This window comes from Lepidothrix coronata, unplaced genomic scaffold (assembly GCF_001604755.1).
Source record: "Lepidothrix coronata isolate B3197 unplaced genomic scaffold, Lepidothrix_coronata-1.0 Scaffold176, whole genome shotgun sequence".
Lineage (NCBI taxonomy): Eukaryota > Metazoa > Chordata > Aves > Passeriformes > Pipridae > Lepidothrix > Lepidothrix coronata.
The window spans coordinates 1,503,473-1,525,346 of NW_016690356.1; the positions used below are offsets into that span (position 1 = coordinate 1,503,473).

The window sequence follows — 21,874 nt, forward strand, 5'->3', positions numbered from 1 at the left end:
GACTCCTCAGTTGTAGCTGGAGCAGCTTCACGTCCACAGGCACCTGAGGTCACTGCAGATCCTAAAATACAGGGGGCAAAGCGTCCCAGGGGGGTGATTTCCTCCCAAACCCTGTGCTGTGCTGTGTGAGCACTGGCCCCTTGGGCTGGTTTTGCCTTCAGACATGATTTTCAGGGTTATTGTTTTCAGTGATCACCAAGGTTTAGTTTTCTTTGCAGCCAGACCTTGTGCTAAATTAAAATGGTTTGTCTCTTTTTTTTTTTTATAGAGGTTGTCCAAGAAGGAAACCCAACTCTTCCCAGAGCAGCTTGAAGCTGTGGTTGAACTAAAAGTGACTTTTTCTCTTTATACAGACTTAATTTTTTTCTCACCTTTTAGTGGCCAGAGCTGACTCTTCTGCTGGAGGTTGGTTGTATTACACAGAATTTCTCCATTAGCAGGGGATGGATTTAAACATTTCCATGCTATTCAGCCATTTTATACCTTTTAACACCATTCCTGGATTAAAAAGGAATGAAAAGCTCAGGCTCTCACTGGGAAATTTCTCTGTGATAACTGGCCACACATTCAGCAGACATGGCTTTACCAGAGCCCTGCTATGATTACTCTGAAATGCTGTCTGGACCCATAGCTGGGATAAAACCTGTCCCCACTCTTCCTGCATATAATTATTTTTAATAAAATCTATTTGTACCTCAAATTCTTTCCTCTTCCAAGTGTTTTATACTAAAAAATTCTGCTGTATGTTATGGTTATGGTCTCTGAGCTCCTCCTGCTGCTCTGCACTCAGCAGCCACGAGAAACTTTCCTCTGAGGGGAAAGATAAAGATGAGTTCTCCTGTTTTAGCTAAAATAGACATTTCTTTACTCTTTTGATTAGCAGAAGGTGATGATTTTCACCCCACAGCCTGAAGCAACCACTAAGGTTGCTTTCAGCAAGATCAGCAGCAGTTTAACGACTGGTGAGCAGGAGTTATTGGAGAGGAGTTGTGTTTTGGAAAGCATAAGGTATAACCTTCCCCACTGGGCTTTGCAGGGAGTTGGATTATCTGTAAATCATCCTGTGGCTCGATTTTTTTCCATCGGCTGTTGCTGTTTTGCCTTCCAGGTTATTTTTAGCCTGTCTGTTCCAGGTACTGCTGTGACACATGGCCCACACAAACCCGAGGGAATTCACCCCGGGAAGGGTCAGATATTGGCTGCCATCGGAAATCAAAGGACACGGGGACCTTCAGACTCTCCTGGCTCAGTGGTGGACTGTGGTAGGGTTAAGGATCATCCCCCTTTCCAGGTCCCACTGTAAGTCCCTTCTTTCCATGCTGTTGTGCCTGTCTGTGCTCCATCCTTTGAACAGAGGCTGCTCCTTACCTTGCGCATGGGGCATTGTGGGTGGGATACTCTGCAGGCTGTGCACAAAGCAAAGGGATAAAGTTTTCCAAGCTGTTGCTGAGGGTTTGAATGAAGGAACAAGTGAGCTCGTGGCTGTTGGACCAGAGAGGCTGTTTGGTTCTGAGCATGGAGCCACAGAAAAAAGGTACTGGGAAGTGTTGGTGTAGAGCTGGCAGAGGTGCCCAATGGCAGCTGGAAGCTTTTCCCGTGATGAAACATCTCTAGAAGAAACTAATTCCCAGTCCTGGATGACCTAAAGTCCTAAGAGTTGAAGAAGAATGAAAATGCCCAAATCCCTGAAGCTGGAAGTTTAGGTTTCCTCCAGCCTGGTCCCCTCCTAACCAGAGCCCCACCTCCTGCAGCAAATGGTGCCTCTGGTTGCTAAATGCTGAGAAGTTACTCAAAGCAGAGTGGTGTGTGGAAAGCAGTAGAAGCCACCTGATCTGATTCCAGAGGGATTGGGATGTTTTTAGCCAAGTGAGGTGATAAATGGAAAATGCAGCTGGATGTAGATGAACACAAAATGATAAATTGTGGGCAGTGAATGGAAAGGGTGGAAAATAGCTGGGGCACATCAAAGGTGGAACAGCCAGAGGGGAGGCAGGGGTTGCAAAAAATCTTTGGAGTAGTGCAGATAAGACTGGATGAATGGAATAAAGTACCCCCAGACCCTGCTGTACATCAGCACAGGGCTGGGAGGGTTGCAGAGGTTTCCCACATACACAGCCAGCCCAGGGCTTTGCAGCAGGGACAGGGACTGTGGCTGTGTCCGAGGAATTGCTCCTTACAGCCCCTTTGCTCTGCCACCTCTTTTAAAATAGGAATGATGGGTCATTACTGCAAATGTGCCGAGTTAATTCATTGGGTTTGTGTGTGTGGAGTGGCAAACAGGAAAGCAAAAGGGTTCAGGTTTGCCTGCAGCCACCTTTTATGGTCCAAGCAGCCAATTTTCTGTGTAGCTATAATAAATCACGGCGACAGACACACAGGATGGTGTTGTCTTTATGTAATTATTCCATAAATCGCCCCATTTTCTCCCCTAGAAAGCCCTCCCAGTCCATTCTCTTTTATTTGCTGGAGTTGGTTGGTATCCTGAACACAATACAACAAATGCATTTGAAGAACTTACTTTGTAAGCAAAGGGTGAGGAGAGGGAGCCTGCTGCTGTTTCCACCACGGCTGTTTGCTCCAAGGGGGATTTGCAAAGCAAGGGAAACAACCTTACAGCTCGGGAAATCGAGCGTGAACTCCAGGGCTGAAGGGAAAGCATCTCCCTGAAAAGCCAGTCAACACAGAGCTGAGCTGCCAAAGGCAGGATGGGTGAGGGCACGGGGAGAGGGGCTCTCCTCCTCCTCCTTCACTCAGCTCTTCGTTTCACTGGGCTGTGGGTTGAAGGTGCCTCCTGTGCTCCCTGTATTTAGCTCCCACCCTGAATTTTGAAATCCCTCACCATAGTGACAAAGGGAAATTTTTGCATCTGTGAGTTGTCCCTGTGCAAGTGACATTTTAGGGCCCTTTGGCTTTCCAGCTGCTGCAGACGGTGCCATCACTCAGCCCGGCAAAGTCACCTCTCTGAGCGGCATCTTCCAAACCATCTCAGCTCCCTCCTGCCCAGATTTGCTCTTAATTCTCTTATTCCTTTCCCATTCCCATCCCCTGGCTAACTATAGTTCCAGGCTGCTTAGCTGGAAGCACACAGACCAGGGCAGGTTCTGCCTGCAAGGAGCCAGATAAACTATTCTCCTGTGGGCACTCGCAGCTTTAAAACCCCAACAATTTGTGTACAGCGACACTTTGGGGACCTCTTGGCTTGGCTGGTGTTTTGATAACTGAGCTTGTGCTGTTTCTCTCTCCCCCTGCCCTGTAGAAGATAGTTTTTTAAACAATACAGCAAGTGGGAAGGAAAAAAACAAGACCTTTTCCCAACAAGGATATAAAACTTCCATCAAACCGGCTGTGTCACTAGAGACCCAAAGGTAATAAGTTGATCTTACAGATGTATAATAAACTCATTTATTAGGTTTTTATTTTAAGAATTGGTGGTATTAATTAGATTGATATGGCCCATAAATCACTTGATTTGGCTGAGCCCTCAGATACTTGTAATTTAAATTAATACAAGTGCAGCTTAATTAATCTGATTAAATCCTGGGACAAGCAAGGCACTGTTTGCAGCATCCAGGAGTATATCCTGGGGAAAAGGAGTATTTTAAGTTAAAGCAGCTTCTTCATCAGAGGGCCAGGTTAGCTCAGCTGGTGAATCAAGGTACAAGAGTGGAGCTGCAGAAGATGCAACACAAAAAACAGCTACTCTGGCTCTGCCCTGAGACCTGGCACAGCTCAACACAGCTTCAGGGCCAGGAGGGGCTGAACTTCATGAACTCATGGCAACCACTCTGGTTTTGAGGAGTCCTGATCATCTTTCTTCCTTTGGCACCAATAAATGAATTCTCAGAAGGTGAGTTTGAAGCACTGGTGAGCATAAACCACGACCTGATCTCCTTTGTGGTCACTAGCTTGATTTTTTTTCTCCCTTCGGTGCTGCTGAAAGGAGATAACGTTGCTTTCCAGGAGGGAAGAATCCATGAATTGGTTCTTCCTTGCCCAGAGGACTGGGTCCCTGCCAGGGAGCTGCCATGTTCCCCAGGCCATGAGCAGACCTGGACAGGGGACAGAGCGTGCTGAGGTGGAGGTGAGTTGGTGTGTCCCATCCAAGACATGCCTGCTCTGCTGTCTCCTTCCCATCCCCGGTATTTCCCCCTGGTGATGTTTCTGGGTACAGGATGGTGATAGTGTGGATTTCATTGTGGATGGAATGCACCCTCCTGTGGGATACACACTGCAGGGTACTCTTACAGCAGTGCACCCGTCTGCTTCCCAGCCTCGAGGGTTCCCAAACCTTCTCCAGGTGGGTAACACCAGCTACACTACTGGTCTTTCCATCTAGTTTTTCCCAAAATGCTCTCAGCTGACAGCTCCCAAAATTGATGTTCCCTGCCTGCACAGCCCAAACAGCTGCCATGTAGACTTCTCCCTATGTTTTTGCTAATTTGCCTTAATCTTGAGTTTAAGTGAGCTCCTCTATGGATAAGAGTGGAATTCAGACCCTGTGGTCTGCCCTAAGTTTCTCTGTTGTCCACAAGCTGTCCATGTGGGATGGTGGTGCAGGTCTGGTTGTTTACACCAGCTCCCCAGAATCCAGATGAAAACCCTTTCCAAGGATACCATGGTATGTTCAGCAGCAAAGCACCAGCCCAGGGCTCATGCAGCCGCAGGTTATTTCTGTTCGAGTATGGACGCCATAAAATATGTTTTCTTTGAAAGCAGGAGATAATGCTATTATAGCACTTGGATTAATCTAATATTCCCCTTCATCTTCAAAAGAGAATTGCCTAAATTGCCAGAGAGAGGCACATTTTATGAGCCCTTCTTAAGGGCTATCAATCAAACCCTCCAAGAAAGGGCACTGATGCCCTTTTGCTCGCGAGAGGGGAATCGGATTCCCCACGGCTTTGCTTCCAGCCCGCTGCAGCCTTCCCATGTAATCGCTGCCTCACAAATGGTCTGGCCATCATTTTCTGCTACTGGTCCAGAGAAAAAACCCACATGGAGGAAACCTGTAAGAAGAGAGGGAAAACAGCCCAATTAAAGGCAATGATCTCTTAGCTCTCTGCCCTCTCTCCCGCCCGGATGAGGCAGATGTAAAACAATAGCTTTATTTGTGCAAGTTTTAATTGGGTAGTTCAAAGGAAGCAGCAGAGGCTCTTTTGATCTCTCCCTGTGTTTGAATGCCACGTTGCAACGGTGCCTGCTGGCCACGGCAGTGACCTCTGGTGTTAATTAGTGTTTATCTGAAATCGAATTAGCCCACAATCGGGAGAAAGCAGAGCGAAAACCAGGGGATAAGCAGAGATTTGTGCGGTTCTCAGTTAGAGGTAAAAGCAGGTCTGCTGGAGCTGACGTTAAAATAACTCTGAGAACATTAGGTTTTCGCTTTGTTTTTCTAGCACTCTTGGTCAGATGGTCCCATTTCTCTTCCTAATACCCCGTGCTGCCTTCATCTTTGCTGAGTCTGCTGGTCCGCGCTGCTCATTGGAACTTAAACCATAAACCAACACCGAACAATGATGCATTATTTATAGCAGACCGAAGGCTGCAGGGTTGACAATAGTGCAAAGCTTCTCTTTCTTGTGGTCAGTAATCCATAAATAAATACATCATCTATTTAGGTTTGCAGAGCTGTCTGATGGATGGGAATAGCCTGCATTATACAACGAGGGCACCGAGGACGCCGTGAAAGCCACCACCTGCTTTTGGGGCAAACTGGGTGTTTCTGAGTACCAGCAGTGAAACTCCTGATGGAGGCAGGGGTGCAAGAGCTGCCCAGTTGCCTTCCTGGTGCTCATCTCTGGGGCTCCCTCAGGTAAAGGGCAAGGGGGTTCAGAAATGCATAAAAATATCAGGTTCTCTGCATGAAATATTAGCAAAGACAGGATTTTGTAGCTAAAACCACCTCAAGAGACAGCTATACCATGCCGGTTTCTGAGTGGAGAATAGCCAGGGTTGTGGAAGTCAAACATCTGTCCACCACAAACATCTGCAGGCCTTCAGTGTGTTGGACTGGATGAAATCCCATCCTCAGATCAGATCCAGATCTCAAAGTTTCCAAAGTGCAGGAATGGTTTTTTTCCAACCTTACTTTTCCCTCCTAAGCCTGTTTCAAGTGGACACCAAGCTGGACTTTGCTGCTTTGCACCAACAGTGAGCTGGCTGGCGTGGAGCAAATCCCCCCCAAAATATCCTGGTGACACTGACTCCATGTCCTTGGGCAAACAGCTCTATATTTTCTGGGATTAGCCACAAGAGGGTGGCATGAGGATGTGCACCAGGCAGCCTCCCTGCTTTGCTGCATGGCATTTTATAGCCAGCTCTGTAGATCCAATAAAACTTCAGAACAGATCCTTATTTTTGGCATATGAACACATTTCCCACTACAAAGGAGTCTGATGAGTGTTTCTGATGGCAGCACTGGCTGCTCCTTGATGTTACATGTGCTCTTTATACCTAAAACCAGGCTTAGTTAGTAGGTACCACAGCAGCACATAAAATTTAGACTATTTAGGAATCCAAACTTTTATTGGTCCTTGGTAACTGCTGTAGGGAGAAGTCCACAGATGTTGTTTATAAGCAAATATTATTTTTCATGGTCCTGCATGTTTATAAGACAGTGATGTTCCACACAACTGCTCTGTAACACGTCGGGATGGTTCTTGTAGGGTTTTATTTGGTTGTAGCTGACAGTGAACAAGCCCATTAAAAAATATGCACAAAAAAGACTCAGTGACAGGGAGACTGACTGAAATGGAGCAGACTCATTTCATTTGAAACCTGCCCAGCCTGGATTGCCTTGACATGTTTTTTTCTGAATCAGACTGTCAGTAACCCAACCTAGGTCACTCATCTTGAATAATCACAGAATCAAAGAATGGTTTGGGTTGGAAGGGACCTTAAAGATCATCTTGTTCCCACCCCCTGCCCTAGGAAGGGAGACCTTCCATTATCCCAGGTTGCTCCAAGCCTTGTCCAACCCGGGATGGGGCAGCCACAGCTTCTCTGGGCAACCTGAGCCAGGGCCTCATCACCCTCACAGGGAAGAATTTTTTCTTAATATCCCATCTAAACCAACTCTCAGTTTGAAGCCATTTCCCCTTGTTCTGGCACTCCATGCTCTTGTAAAAAGTCCCTCTCCACCTTTCTTTTAGGTTCCCTTCAGCATCAGTCGTTGTGTCTCTGTGTAAGGCACATTCACATTTGATTTTCCAAAGCCTCATTGGGGTGTCCCAGGAAGAGCAAGGAACAGGGCACTGGGACGTCCAGGTAACAACACAAATCAAGGAGCAAAAAACCCCACTCCCAGTTTGATGTGCAAAGCTTTGTAAATGCTGGAACTTTTTTACCTTACTTTAACATGATAGTTTTCCATGTGCAGGCAGAGAGGTGATGTTGGTGCTCAGAATCCACCCTCCCCTCGCTCCTGCTCCATAGCCTGGCACTCTCTGCATCAGAACTCCCCATCTTCGATCCTTCTGCAGGGTTTGAGTCTCTGCTCCCCCGTGGCTCTGGCTGTAGGACCAGGGCCCTTGAATGCAGAAATCCCTTTTGCCATGAATGTATTTTAAATACAAGCTTCCGAATCTCATTACGTGCTGCCTTTTCCTCTTCCATTCATTTTCCTCCTAACAATGCACCTGCCAATATCTGCCCCTGAGCTCCATTTTAAGCAGCGTTTTCCATAGTTAATGTCACACTCTTGCTCCCAATCTATCTTTGGCAACTGCTGACTGCCTGCAGCAGGACCAGAGGAAGAGGGAAAGCCCTCCCTGGGTATAACAATAACACAACACCCATTCCTGGAAGAATGATGAGATAGGCTGTGTCATAAATATTTATAAGAGCGAGTGTAATGAAATGGATGTGTGGGATGCTGAGTCTCCCTTAGGGTTTGGTCATCACATGTTTTTCCCCTCTTTTCTTTCTTCCCTGTGATACAGAATTGTCCTGATGTCCCCGGGTTGTCGAGCAAATTGCTCATTGTGTTGCTCACTTACACAATGCATGTTATTATGTGCAACCAGCTGCTCCTGTTTGGCATTGCTGGCGCATACGGAACAGGAGGCTACCGCCACTTTCCTCGTCTGGAAGTCAACGTTCCCTCCAGTGCCAAAGTTGCTGCCAGACCAGAAGAAGTCTGAGAACAAAGCGAGTCCTGGTGGTGAAGTTCCCCGAGAGACTCCCTTTCTGGGAATACCAAGGTTGCAGTTTTGCAATGAGTTTGAGCTGATCCAGCTTTGTGCTGCTGTTGAAAGCTTCCTCCCTCCTCTGTCTGTATATTCCTGTGGCTTTCCTTGTGTTGGCACTAACTCCTGGGTGATTGCATGGGGAGCTGGAGCAGGGGACTGATTTTGTTGTTATTGTTGTCGCCAATTAAGTTTTCAGCACCATCCTTTCCTCTGTCCAGCTCCAGGCTCATTCAAGCACTAATGCTGTCACAAAGGAAAGAGCAGTCAACTCTTCTGGTAATTAGAGCAGCTTAAATCAGTCATAAAATGTCAACCTCAGCGCTGCAGCCCTGTCTGGAGTCAGGGATAGGCAGAAACCAGAGCAAGGCTGTGTTTGAGACTGGGAAGTTTAATCCTGCTTGGGAGAGAAAGTACCTAAGCTGTGAATCTTCTTGCTCCTCACTGCTCTCTCTCTGAAACAGCTTTCCTGCTGTTGTTCTTTTATTTTAGGGGGTCTTTTTGTTTAGCAAGCCTTGGTTTTTACCTGCATTTTTTTAGTATCTTCCACAATTAGATTCACGTATTCTGAATCCTGCATGGAAGTGGACATGGGCTGCTTAGTGTGGGTTTGGATTCAGAGCCTGGAGAAATTCTGGTTCAGATCTCTCTGTAACACATGCTGCTGGGCTCCGAGGCCTCTTGCACTAGATCAGCCTTTCAAAAGCACGGATACCCCCTTGGCTACAGGCTGGATGAATGGGAAAACCCTAAAAATGAGGTTTTTGGCCCTTGAAATGGGACTTTACGCCCTAAAAGTGTGTCTCTGGATGTTCAAAATGCCTGCTGAGCTAAACAAATTCATAGCAGCTTTTGCTGGACTTCTCTAGTTAGCTGTTATTCCTGGGATCTCAAATAAACAGAGATATGTACTGTCCATACACCTGACTCACAAAAAATTTTTGGAGCACAGAAATAATGTCTCTTAAAGGAGGAACAAAAGGCTGAACTACAAACACCTGCCACTTACTGCTGCTGCTCTGCCTGTCACACTTTCTTCTCTCAAAGTATCAGAGGTTTGCAGCTATTGAAAGGCAGAAAGAAACTCCTCATGGGCAGGAATGGGAACGCTGGGGAGTCTGTAGCACATAAATGGGGGCTTTTGCTGCTCTAAGTATTGGGGCAGAAATGCCATTATCCAGGGAAGGAATGTCCCTTCTGTTGGCAGGGCTGCTGTCACTTTGTTCTTTACAGACTGACAGCCAGGGAGTTATCCACTCCTTCCCAAACCTACAAAGTGACTCCTTCTCCAGGCTCTCCCTCCTATGTGAGTGCCACGGGAAGTGATTTCACCTCTGTGAGCAGACTTGGTGTCACTCCTGCAGAGCACAGGTGTTGTCAGTGTGAAGGAGCTGGTGCTCCGGGTGATGTTACTGCTGCTTTCTCAGCTCAGGGGCTCTTTGCCAAGTCATCTTATTTTTCTTTTCCCCAGGGATAGATATTCAAGGAATATATGTTGCAAGCTTGGGTTTGTCGAAATGCTGGTTTCGTTCCTGTTTCCACAGACATTCAAGAAGACAGAGAGGTGCCACGGAGGAATCAAGTAACACTAATATCAGAGAGCTAAGGCAGGAGTTAGACCTGGGTCTTTCAAAGCTGGTGGCTGATTCTAACCCTGACCTGTTGACACGGAGCTGGATCAATGCCTTAACACAGGCAGGTGCCCTTAGCCAGAGCGTGCAGTATCTTGCAGACCATTAGCAATTTTATTATTTATATTACCCCAGACTTACCTGACTGCAAGGTAAAGTCTTCCTTGCTTAAAGAGAGGGAGAAATGTCTGAGATTTGAGGAAAAAAAGAGCAGAGCTGTGTCCGAAAGAAACCCCTGACAGGCACAAGGAGATATTCCTTTACAGCCTACTTAAGGCAATTTGACAGCAGCCTTAAAACCACCTCACACAGAAAGGAGCAAGTCGAAAAGGCCCAGAGAGAAAGGAGGGTTTGTGGGTATTGTTAATCTTTACCTCCATGCTGGAGTAGGGCAGAAGGGAGTGTGGATATTGCTATCCCCTTTTCTTTCCACAGGGGAGGTGAGCAAATGGATGGTGCAGGAATGGGGTTGGTGGATTTGCTGTGTCCTTTTTACCCTCCTTCCCAGCAAGGTGTGCTGTGAGTGTCCACCTGATGCTGGGAAAAGCCTCCCTGTACATCTGTCCAGAACAGGGGGCTGCTGCCTCTCAGGGCTTGTCTGTGCTGACAGTGCCAAGTACAAACTTAGAGTTGCATCACTCACACTCACAGGAAACCTGCTTCCCTCCACGCAGCCTTTCTGGTTTCATTTAAGTTTTTATAGCTCATTATATAAGCTAATAAATAGGAGGATCTGGATTTAAAAGGTTTCTTTTTTAATATTCAGCATAGCTGGAGCCCTCTCCACATTCCACCCTGCTGTGATAAAACATCCTGGTGTGCGGGGCAGCTTTATCTCCCTTTGGAGGCCAAAGCAGACCCGCTCCAAATGCGGCTGCCCTGGTGTTCGGTGCCACGTGCCAAAAGAAAGGTCTTGGTGTCACTTTCTCTCAGGACCAGACCTGCACCTGTGGCTTTACAGGTGTGTGGAGTTCGTGTCTGGGACCCAGCCAAGCCAAGCCAGGGGCAGCAACTTTGGACTCCATCTCTCATCTCCCTGCCTCATGGAGATGAGCTGGGCTGGTGGAGGGGTCCTGCCTCCCTCTGCAGTGATGGGCTGCACACGTGCCACACCGTGGATTTTATTTGCTTTATTTTTGCAGAACAGGCTAGGCTTTGACACCCAATGAACGACAACACCCGGAGGAGCTGTGCCCCGAGACCGAGCCCCAGCAAAGCGATGGCGATGCGGTCTCTGGTGTCCGATTCCCTCCGCTGCCCAGCCCGGTGGTCAGCGCGGGAAGACCCGGCAGCACCGACGGGCAGCGGGGCCGCTGAGGCGGCACCGTGAGGGGAGCGCGGTGGCTGCGGGCGGCGCAGTGCCCTCCGCGCTCACCCGTACCCAAACTGGAAAAAAACCTAAAGAGTTTGAGGGAAATATTAATTAAAACCCCCACATAAAATGTTATAAATGCTTGTGGCTTGTGGAGCCGCCGGCAGAGCTCCGCACCTGCCGTGCCCTCCTCCCCGAGGGAGCGGGACCGGCCGAGGCGTCCCCGGGCAGCACCGTGAGGGGAGCGCGGCGGCTGCGTGCTGCGCGGTGCCCTCCACACTCACGCGTGGCAAAACCGGGGGAAAAAAACCTGAAGAGATGTGTGTGTGTGTGAAATTGATTAAAAAACACACATAAAATGTTATAAATGTTTGCGGCTTGCGGAGCTGCCGGCGGGCTGAGGAGCCCAGCACCTGCCGTCCACCCACCACCCCCCCGCCCCTCAGCGAGCGGGGCCGCTCCCCCCGCCCGGGCTGGCAGCAACCTGTTGGTGCGGGCGCTGGCGGGCGGCGGGAGGAGCCCCTCGGAGGGGCGGCCGGGCCGCTGACAAAGGCGGAGCAGCGGCAGCCCAGGGCCGCCCCCGGCAGCGGGGCCCGGCGGGCAGCGCGGGGCTGGGGCTGGGGCCGGGGCGCTCGCACAAGATGGCGGTGGGGCGGCGGGAGAGCGCGCTCCCCTCGTAGATGCGGCCGCGGCGGCCCCTGCTCCCGGCGCCCGGCGGGGCTTACATGGCGCTGGAGGACCTGCTGCTTTGTCTCTGCTTCTCCGCCCTCGCCGTCCTGGCCGTGCAAGGTGGGTGAGGAGGGGAAGAAGGGAGGCTGGGAGGGAGAGAGGGAAGGAAGGGGTCGGTGCCCCCCAGCCCGCGGGCGGCTGCGGTGCCACCTGCCCTCGCTCGGGCAGCGGGCGGTTCCGCGGGGTGGGCTGCCCGGACGGGACCCTCGCACCGCCGGTTCTCACCCCCTGTACCAGCCCTCTCTCCCGCTTAGTGACTATTCTGCCCCAGTCACCCTTTCCCCCCTTCAGTGGCCGTCCCGTCCCTCCGTGGCCATTCCCCCCTCTCTCCCCCATCCCCTTCTTCCCTCCCGAGTCGGGCGACAGCTGCGCCCGTGGCCTCAATTCGTGCCTGGACGGTGCCTCCTTTGGGGTCACCTTTGGAGGGTGACCCTGGGGGTGACACCCTCTCGTTTGGAGGGTGACACTCCGCACAGGGCCCCCCCTCAGTGGCGGGGGCAGCGGACCGGCAGCAGCGTTCCCCGGTCTGTGCCTGGACAGTGGCAAGTTCCCTCCGGAGGGACAGCGGCCGTGCCAGGCTGGCCGGGGATGAAGCGCTTGGCCGGCGTGGCGTGGCCAGAGCAGGCCCAGGTGTGTATAATGGGGACCCTCGCTGCCCCTCGCTTCGCTGCTGCCGGCACGGAACATGTGGCCAGGCAGATGTCCCGTTGGTCAAGGAAGTGACCCGAGGGTAGCCACGCTCCTCGTGCCCGAGTTTTGCAATGGTTGCGCAAAGGGCTCCGTGCGGGGACACACGTACACGGCCGCCGGGCACGTTTGGGACTTTCTGCGGTTGCTGTCGAAGTTTGCACCGAGGGTCAGTCAAACTGTGGACCTTGGTGTGCACAGTTCATTCCCTGTGCATGCACGAAGGTGTAGGCTGGCAGAGTCACTCTGAAAAATGTGAGATGTCCCTCCTAAATGGGTTACTTGTGGTGGAGAAACCATCCCTATGTCATTGTACATTTTTATTCCTTTTATGATGCATTCAGGTTCGGCAGAGCATAATAACAGCACGTGGATGGCTGCAGGGTTGTTTTCTTTCTTTTTCTTCCGAACATTGTGAGCTGCTGTAAAAGGAGTAGGTTATGAGTCGACATAGGTGCTGTGGTAGAAGTGAATAACGGTACATGTAAATGGGCCATTGTCACCAGTGCCTGTGGGTTTTCCTGGATGGATGGCAAGCTCTGACCCCACCAGCAGCTGGGCTGGGTGGGAGCTGCATCTCCAGCTAAGTGGATCCCGAGGCTTGTAATCGAGAACAATGATCTTTTTAAAAAAAAAAAAAACAACAGAAAATATGGGGGGTGGTGGAGTGGATGTTGTTTTTCCAAACCCACTTCAACGAGAAAAGTTCAAATGCTTTGCGGGAATTTACAGTTGTGGCTTCTTGGCGTTTTTTGCGAGCAATTAGGCAACGAGTGAAAATTGTTTCTGTTTGTTTTCTAACAATGGGCCACATCTTGTGTAGGGAGGCAGGGAGTGCGTCCGTGCAGTCCCTGGACGTGCAGCTTGGTACATACTGATGTGCTTTCCAACAGGTGGGTTTGATTCTGAAAAGAAAAACATGGACTTGTTTCAATATGAAATTAATTTGGCAGAGAGTTGAAATGGTTTTGGGAAAGTCTGTGTTTGATCCCAAAGCCCATGTGTTTTCATCCAAAGTTCAAACCTCGCTGGGTATGGAGTACCTAAGAGAGAAGTAGAGTGGAAAACCTTCCCCCCCTCTGGACTTGATGGAAGCAGTGGCACTTGCTGGGGATGTGATCCAGTGTTTTTGAAAGCCTTCTGCTGTCTGACTTTGAGCCTGTTTTCCCTGCAGTAGCAGGAAAGTATTTAAGGGAAAAAAACAGCCACAAAACAACCCCTCTCCAGTTGACTCCAGCAAGGGGGTTGTGCTGGTGCCATTCCTTGGGGCTCTCTGCAGGGAACGTGTTGATGGGAAGTGGGCTGAGCTTTCCATCTGAGGGATCAGCTGAAATCCATCTGGGTTTGTGTCATTTGGGTTTGTGGTTGAGTCCTTTTGCTATGGAACAGATTTCCTTTTTCGACATCACCTTGCTTGAGCCATGATTTGTTTTATCCTTCCTGTTACGTTCTCCTTGGCAGCATGACCCCGCTGCCTGCTGAGTGCCTGTGCCGGGGAAGTCGGCATTCCCATTGTTTGGGAATCACTGTCACCTGCCTGCGGATCCGCCAGCCCTGTGCCTGTGGTGTTGCAGTGTCACTGGTCCGAGGGATGGGTGATGCAGGGATGACATGTTTCCTATGGCCCCCAAGAAATGGGGGGCACTGACAGTGCCAAACCTCGTGTGCACAGCCAGGGTTTGCCTGTATCCCGTTTCCAGGGGCAGGTCTCTCCCACCGGAGCTTGCTGCCGCTGTGCTGGAGCTGTTGTGACAGGCTGCTCCAAAGTGGGGAATGTTCCTGCTGGCATTTCACTGTTTCTCTTCTGGCGTGTGAGCCTGAAGGAGAAACAGCTCAGGCTTGGTTCTCGTTTTGTTTTCCCTAGCTTTTCCTTCTTTTTTTTTCAGTGCCCTCTCCTTTCACTACCTTGAAGTCCAAAGTGAAGCAGGACCTGCTCGTTTTCAGGCATCTCCCCCCTCTTTTGCAGCAGAGTTTCTCCCGGCAGCTGCAGCAGGTTTGATGTGCTGCAGGGGCCCCACGGGGGTGGGTGACTACTGGTGGTGCCTGAGCCACCTCGGGTGCAAGTAAGAATGGAAAATAAAATGTCTTGCAATCTGCCTTTCCTGGGGATGAAGGGAGACAATTCTCCCTGTGTGCAGCCTGGTTTGGAGCTGGCGGCAGCTTCTGTGGGACAGCACAGAGGCACCAGGGCCACATGATTTTGGGAACAGCTGAGCTGGGCTGGGGGTTGCATCCAGGACATCTCACCTGAGTGCCCACTGTGATGCTGGGCCAGTGGCTTCACCTGCCCTGGAATCCTCATGGCCCATCTTTAGACAAATGTAGAGATGTTCCTCTCTGTCAGAGGTGTGGAGAGGATGAAATCCATCCCTGGGGATGTAATCCATCAATAAATGCTCAGCATATATGTGATTTTTGTCACTCTAGTGTACAGCTATCCTGAGGACGGGGTGCTGGGCTGTCCCATGGATTTCTGACTCCTGGTCCCATGTTGCTTGCCAGATGATTTGAATTCTTACCTCCCTCAGAGCTGCTTTCCCAAAGGCTGGCTGTTCTCCTAGGGAAAAAATCCAGGTGCCTGTGAACCAGTCTGGGCATTTGCAGTATAAGAGATGTTGCTTTGCACCATTTACACGCTCCTCTCCTGTTTAAATGGCTGCAAGGCCATTAAGCCTAGTCATGGTTATATAATTAAGATGGGAATTAATATTTAATCTGATTGTAATTTGTTGCTGGAATCCATCCCAAACTGTATCTCTGCATGAGGTGAGTGGGTACCTGAGGGAAAACTGAGGCCAGTGTTACACATAGGGGATTTTTTGCTTGGACACTGGGAATTACAGGCCTGCCTTGGGTGACAGAGAAACCCTAACCTTTACAAACCCTGAGTGATCATAGTCATTTTGTTATCAGTAGGAAGCAAATGTTTGTTTTATAGTCAGCTGTAATACTAGAGGGGATATGGTAAATCCCTGTTATCAGTATTTGCCAAGTGCATGTTGGGCCAAAATCAACTCTGGTGCAATTTTGTTACTTTCTGGAGAAGAACCGGACCTGCTTTTCTACAGTATTTTTAGCCTGGTTTTTGAAGGAGAAGAGCTGTCATTGTGCCATCTGGTTGTCTGTCCATCTCCCTTTCCTTTTCCCAGTAATTCTGGACGTGCTGGTCCGTCACAACTGGTTTGAATATGGAGAACTTAGGGTTTTTGCAAATAAGCAAAATAACCAAATAGAGGAAAGAAATGCAGTTTCTGCATGGACTGAAGGAGAGGCACCAGCAAACCTACCTGGGAAGGAACCTGAAGTGCCTCAGCTGCCGGTAGAGCTTTGAGCAGGTCGTGCACCTTGTTTGGGTGGGACAGGGCAATCCACTCACAGCACACAAAGCTGCAGGAAATCACCATCTCAAGTCTTGTAGACACTTGTTTATTTTTGGAGTCTTTTCTGCTGTAAAACACGCTGTTGTTTTATGATTACACCAGTGTTCATGTCACAAGGCTTGGTGATTCTTTTGCTTTCCTCTCTTCTTGGGAAAGCACTTCCCAAACACAGGACTTGGAGCTGCTTTGACTCTTTCCAATGTCTTTGTGATGGTCACTTGCTGTCTCTGCCTCAGTTTGCCCATTTGTTCTGCTGGGCAGGAGATGCTGTTGCACACTGTAAACACGAAGAACACCATCACTCCAAGTACCCTTCTTGCATTTATTAAATCCCATGAGTAGGGGACCTCCAAGGTCTGCTTGTGCTTTTCTGACTTAACAGCTTGTTGGTGAGAGGATCCACAGTTGCTAACCCTGAATCTGCCATCTTCACGGAAAGCAGGATTGAGCTGTGTTTTCACACAGCCCCTACAGAGCTGCTAAACCCCCACCAGATGTGGGGGGAAGTCTGAAGAGCTTCTAGTTTGTCTGGCTTTGAATATGCTGAAGTCATCCTTGAAACACGGTTGAATCTCCTAGTTCTGAAAAGTAATGGAGCCTTCAAGGGAGAGGAAGAGCTGATGAGTGTTTCCTTGCAGAAGGGTAAATATCTGCTGGAACTGCAGTTGCTAAGAAGGGAAATTCCCTGGGAGGGCCCAGCCAGGTGCCATCAGCCTTGTTTGAGCTAACACTGTCCTGTGTGCGGGTGTCAGGACACTTTGTGAGCATGGAGGTTGTGGAGCTTCTCTCCTGGACGTGTTTTCCTTCATGTCACTGATGCCCTTTGGTGTCTGCGTTTCACTCAGATCCTCTCCTGCTCCTAATCCATGGAATCCTGCTGCTCTGATATGGGCTTGCTTTATCTGAGAAGTCCAGCAGCTGCTGTGTCTTATCTCCGTGGGTAATAAACATACTTTGTGGTGGTTATGATAAGCAATTACTGTATTCCAGGGAAACTTTCATATCAGATGTTCTGAAATAATTTAAAAATCTTTATCAGCATTTTAAACGCAATTGCCTGTTACTGCCGTATTAAATCCAGCTGAGCTGTTGAATAACCTGGTTTATTCTATCCTTTCCTTTTTTTTTTCATATTTTAATTTTTTTTTTCCAGATCTCTCATGGATTTCTTGAGGACAAGTCGTTAATATTTAAGGTGTGTTAATGAAATGTGAGCATCCCCAAGGCTTGCTCTCAGCCCAAATTGGTGGGAGAATTAAAATCTAGTGTGTGAAGTGTTGCATTTGTGCACAGTCTGCTGTGGCCCTTTCCCTTGTTCTGAGTGACTTCCCTGTTCCCATTTCCTGCTCTGGTCTTTGAACCACATTCCTTTTGGAGTTGGGATGGCTTAGCACCTTGTTAAATGCAAGACTTTGGGAAATTAAACTGTTAAAATGGTGCTGGGATGGCAGAACTTGCAGAGATGTGGAGCAAACTGGGATGCAGAAGCGATGCCAGGCTGGCAGCAGGGATGTGATAAGGTCCTGCTTTCTGTTTCACTGTCTGTGCTGGGAAATGTGCATCCTTGATCGTTTCTAAATTGACTGTCAATAGATGATCAAGTTAATTGGTGTGACCAAAAGGTCATTACTTAATGGGATGGATTTCTCATGCCCTGTTGTGCAGATACACTGAGGGTTTTGGCAAAACCTCTCTGTTCATGCACTCAGGGATTTGATAAATCTTCTTTTTCAGTAAGCATCATCAGTGCTTACAAGTTCTAAAATTACCTCAAATTTTGCTCTTAAGGCAGGACTGTCTTCTCTGTGGCTCTTGGCTGGCTGTAGGATATGACTGCAGAATGGGTACCTGCATTTTCCAGACAAGGGTGGAATTTTCTCTGATTTTATAAGAAAACTAGTCATATATTCACTAAGTCCCCCCCATTTGTTCGTTTGTTAATGCAATATTTATTTGTTTGTTTGTTGTTGCAACTGAGAAAGCTTTTATGTTCTTTTGGAAGTCTTTGTCCCTTTTTTGTGCCTTTTTTTTGGCTCATGGTCTAGCGAAAAACTCCACTGTGCTCCTTGTAGTGGTGATGTGATGTGCTCTTACCTTTCTGGAAATACCAGTGGTGCCTTAAAGGAATGATAATCATAGTCCTTTTCACCATGTAGACCCAGAGGGACTGGGCCAGTTGCAGCCCATTTCTGTGCCCTGCCAGTCTCACTTTTCTGTTTTACTCCTGGCAAAGCCTTGGGAGAGCTTGTAAGTAAGAGACAGGGAGCCAAAAAAAAAACAAACCAAAAAAAGCAGAACAAGGATTGGGGAGGGCAGAGAATTAGCAGATGTTCAGGCTGATGGGAGGGGGTTTAGCACATGGTTTGGGGATGGGACCTGCCCCTGTATGGGAGATAAGGGTTGTGTAGGAGGTTCTGGGGCTTGTTTGGGGTTATCTTCAGCATGGGGTACAAGTGTGGCATGGGGTGGAGGAGCTGGGGCTGCCGGCTTGGCTCCCTTGTTTCCTACTTGATAGGTACTTCCCCTTGTCACAGAGGCTCAGGCAGCCCTGCTTGCTGGAGAATTCAGGCTGTCACAGGAGGGTGATCATGTGCTCCACAGGTCTGTGTGGCTTGAGAAGACGCTTATGAAGGCACTGTGTGTTGCTCCATAGCAAGGCATCCTGGCAAAATGCACTCAGATAAGATAAAAAGGGAAAAAGAATCTCAGCATCTGATCCAACACCAGCTCCTTTGCTGGGTTGGCAAAAATTGTTTAGATTCTCCCTCCCAAGAATGGTTTTGTAAACATAATACTGCCTATTAGCCATGTAAATTACTGTCATTGGTGGCAATTGTGATGGAAAGATAAGTATCTTCAAACTCTGGTTTGATTTACCCCTGGTGCCCCCCCAGCTTGCTAAGCAGTTGTTTGTGTCAGTGCTGATTGCTGCTTTTGTCAGAGAAATCAAAATATTGATCAAAATTATTTAGCTCTGTGTCCTCTAGGTCACAGTAAATGCAACTTTTCTTTCTTTCCCTTTGTAATTTTCTCTCTGTACGGAAAACAAAGGGAACCTTTCCTCGAGAAGATGAGCCATACGTTCCCAAAGTCAAATGTCAGCCGCTTGAAGAGGGTCCTCAGGAGCAGACTTCGTATCTGGAGGCTTTCCTCAAGAGTCTGTCAGTGGAAAATCTGGCTGGCAGCACCACCACAAGTGCTATTGTGGGGTTTTCTTTACGTGCAGAGTGGGGAGAGAAGGAAGTTTCTCCCAGCTGCTGGCAGAGAAGAGCTTCCCATTTACTTCACGCTTGTGGCTGCTGCCAGGATTTGCTGTTTAGCAGCAGAGGAGTTAAGTGAGGGGTGAAAGGCTTCAGCAACACTTCAGCTTCCAGGCACGAGGCTGAGCTGTCAGATAATTCTTCTCACTCTTTGTTTTTTACACCAGTCAAGGCACTTGGGTAGTTCTGAATGTTTTAAGGCGAGCAAGGCTGTGCTGCTGCCGTGTGTGCTGTGGGAAGCTGAGCATGTTCCTTGTTCCAGGTTTAATAGTTGTGCTTGAACAAGAGCATCTCTGAAAAAGCAACATCCACTTCTGACTCAAACATTTCCTGTGGATGCTTGTCCATCTCAGCCCCTCGGGAAGCTGGTTTGGTGTCCTCACTCAGCGCTGGGCACCTTCAGTCTGAGTTTACCTTGCTGGGGTTTATGGGGGTGTGTGAAGACAGGTTCAGGTATGAAAAGCCTCCCTGTGAGGATGTGTACACTGACCACATTTCCTGTAACCTGCTCTTTACTAAGCCAAGTACGTGCAGGTCCTTGATTTTTTTCACCTGTTTTTCATCCCTAATCTCGCCCTTCTGTAGCTGACACTAGTAAGTAAGCCCTGCTTTTCCCAGCAGTTGGGTGTTTGCTCAGCTGGGGAAATCTCTTCCTACTTCAATTCAGAGCCTGATTTCTTGGATTTAGACCCTGCAATTCCCTGGGGGCACCTGTTCCCTCACAGCTCAGTGCAGAGCTGCTGTTCAGCTCAGGCAGCAAGTGCTGGATGTGGGTTTCCAGATGTGGTGGGATCAGAGCCAAGCAGAGGGAAATATAAAGAAACCTTTAAGCTCTGAGAGTGTCTCTTTGCTGAGCAGCCAGGCTGTTACTGAGGCAGATTTTGGGTGTTGCAGCAGGACCCTCACATGGAGGAAACCAGAGGAAGCATCAGGATGGGGCACGTGTGTGTAACTTCCATAGGGATTTTAAAGAGAAAGGCTAAGCTGGTATGTGGTATGTGCAGGCCTGTAAATGAAAATTCCTGAATATTTATTTGTGTATTTTAAAGTTTGTGAGGTTTAAAAAATGCTGCCCTCTTAGGGAATATTTTCTTCTCACCAGAAACTTGTTAGACTAGAAATTTGACAGAACTAGTTTTTATGACATTTCCTGAGCTGAACTAACTGTGTGTTTTGGAAGGGGGAAGACGACAGTGTGGATGTGTGTTTTTATGTAGATTTCATTAAAAATGTGACTGGGATTATCCTGCGAGCTATCTGAGCCATGTGAAGGTCTCTGCTGGAAAATGCAAGTGATTATAGGCTGGTGACTAACAAATAATCCCTGGCTAATACAGGGTGGGCTCAGTTAATGTTAATCCCTGCTCAACAGTAGTAAAAGTTAGATCAAGGAGATTTTGCAAGGCTGTTACTGACCTGAACGTGAGAATGATCACACAGCCTTGCCTAAAATGAAACTGGCTCTCTGGAAGAGGCATCATTCTCATCGTTTGCTTCTTACACTGGAGAAGGAGCTGCTCAAAGAGGCCCAAAATTGCCTGGTTATGAAGATGAGGATTTCTCCTGTGCTGGTGTTACATGCTGAGGCACAACAGACCTCATTAAAAGAGGAGCAGCAGTAATTAGTCTAGATTAATGGAATAAATCTAGTTTTAGTAATAAATGAGGCTGGATTCCTTGGTCCAGAGCAACCACCATCTCTAGTGCTCATCTAGCAGTTGGATACACAGAGGCAAAACTCTCCTCACTGTGGAGAGAAGTGGGTGATCTGGGGTGTTTTTGCTGAGATCTCAGTGTAAATCCAGGTGTTGTTTTTAGGTGTGTTTTGGTGAAATAAGCAGAAGCCCACAGGCAGGCAGGGAAAAGCATCACAGCCAAGCCTGGACCCCACTTGATCCATGAGGGCCCCAAAGTGGTGTGACAGTCCCCACAGGAATTCTGCTGCTCGGATACTGTGCGTGGAAAGCGTGTCCTTCACCATTTGGAAGCAGACCCAGGGCTTTTACTGCTTTGTCCTCAAACTGTCAGGTTTCAGCTGGCTGCAGCTTTGGAAAAAGGAAAGATTTATGTGCTCTGAAGAGAAACTTGGGCTGACAGTGGGTAAATGCACTGTAGATGCTGGGAAATTAAACAGCCAAGTAGGTGTGAGGGGTTTTTGAAATAGGCAATGAAATGTATTTTCCTCGTGTTGTTATGAGAGATGTAAGTTTAAGTTTGGAAGTGGGAGGGCAGATTTCCACCCATTCTGACCCTCAGTTCTAACCATGTTCAAAAGGTGGTACTGCTCCTTGTTTTCCTCCACCTGCATGTGCATCCCCATAGCCAAGGATCTGTTGCTGTTTTTCCTGACAGGATCCCTGAGCTGTAAGAGCTCACTTTGCATTTTCAGTGATAACTGAGTTTGCAGATTACAACCAGATCCTGTCTTTTAAAACTGGACTAGGTAAGAAGTTAGGCCAGGAGGATCAAAGTCCCAAGGTGATCAGGTCCTCGGTAAGATCAGTGAATTGTGTAGCTGTGGGCACTCCTTTGACATAATAGTTTAGCATCTCCTTTCATTATTTTCTGTGTCAAACCTGCCCTCTTATCTGGTGTTGTCCAGGCGAGGCTGGCTGGCTGTGTTGATAACGTACCTGTGGGGGTTAGGTGATAACAGGAAGGAGCAGAACATGACCAGATAAAGCCAGGG

General features: G+C 48.5%; 1 protein-coding gene across 1 annotated transcript in view; it reads left to right on the plus strand.

Annotated features, from left to right (window-relative positions):
* Nucleotides 1–11,772: 11,772 nt before the first annotated feature.
* Nucleotides 11,773–21,874, plus strand: part of IGDCC4 (immunoglobulin superfamily DCC subclass member 4) — a 90,486-nt gene continuing 80,384 nt past the window's right edge. The window contains exon 1 of the mRNA XM_017830296.1: nt 11,773–11,918. Within this exon, the coding sequence (XP_017685785.1) occupies nt 11,810–11,918 (109 nt within the window). The 5' untranslated portion in view covers nt 11,773–11,809. The remainder of the gene's footprint in view (nt 11,919–21,874) is intronic.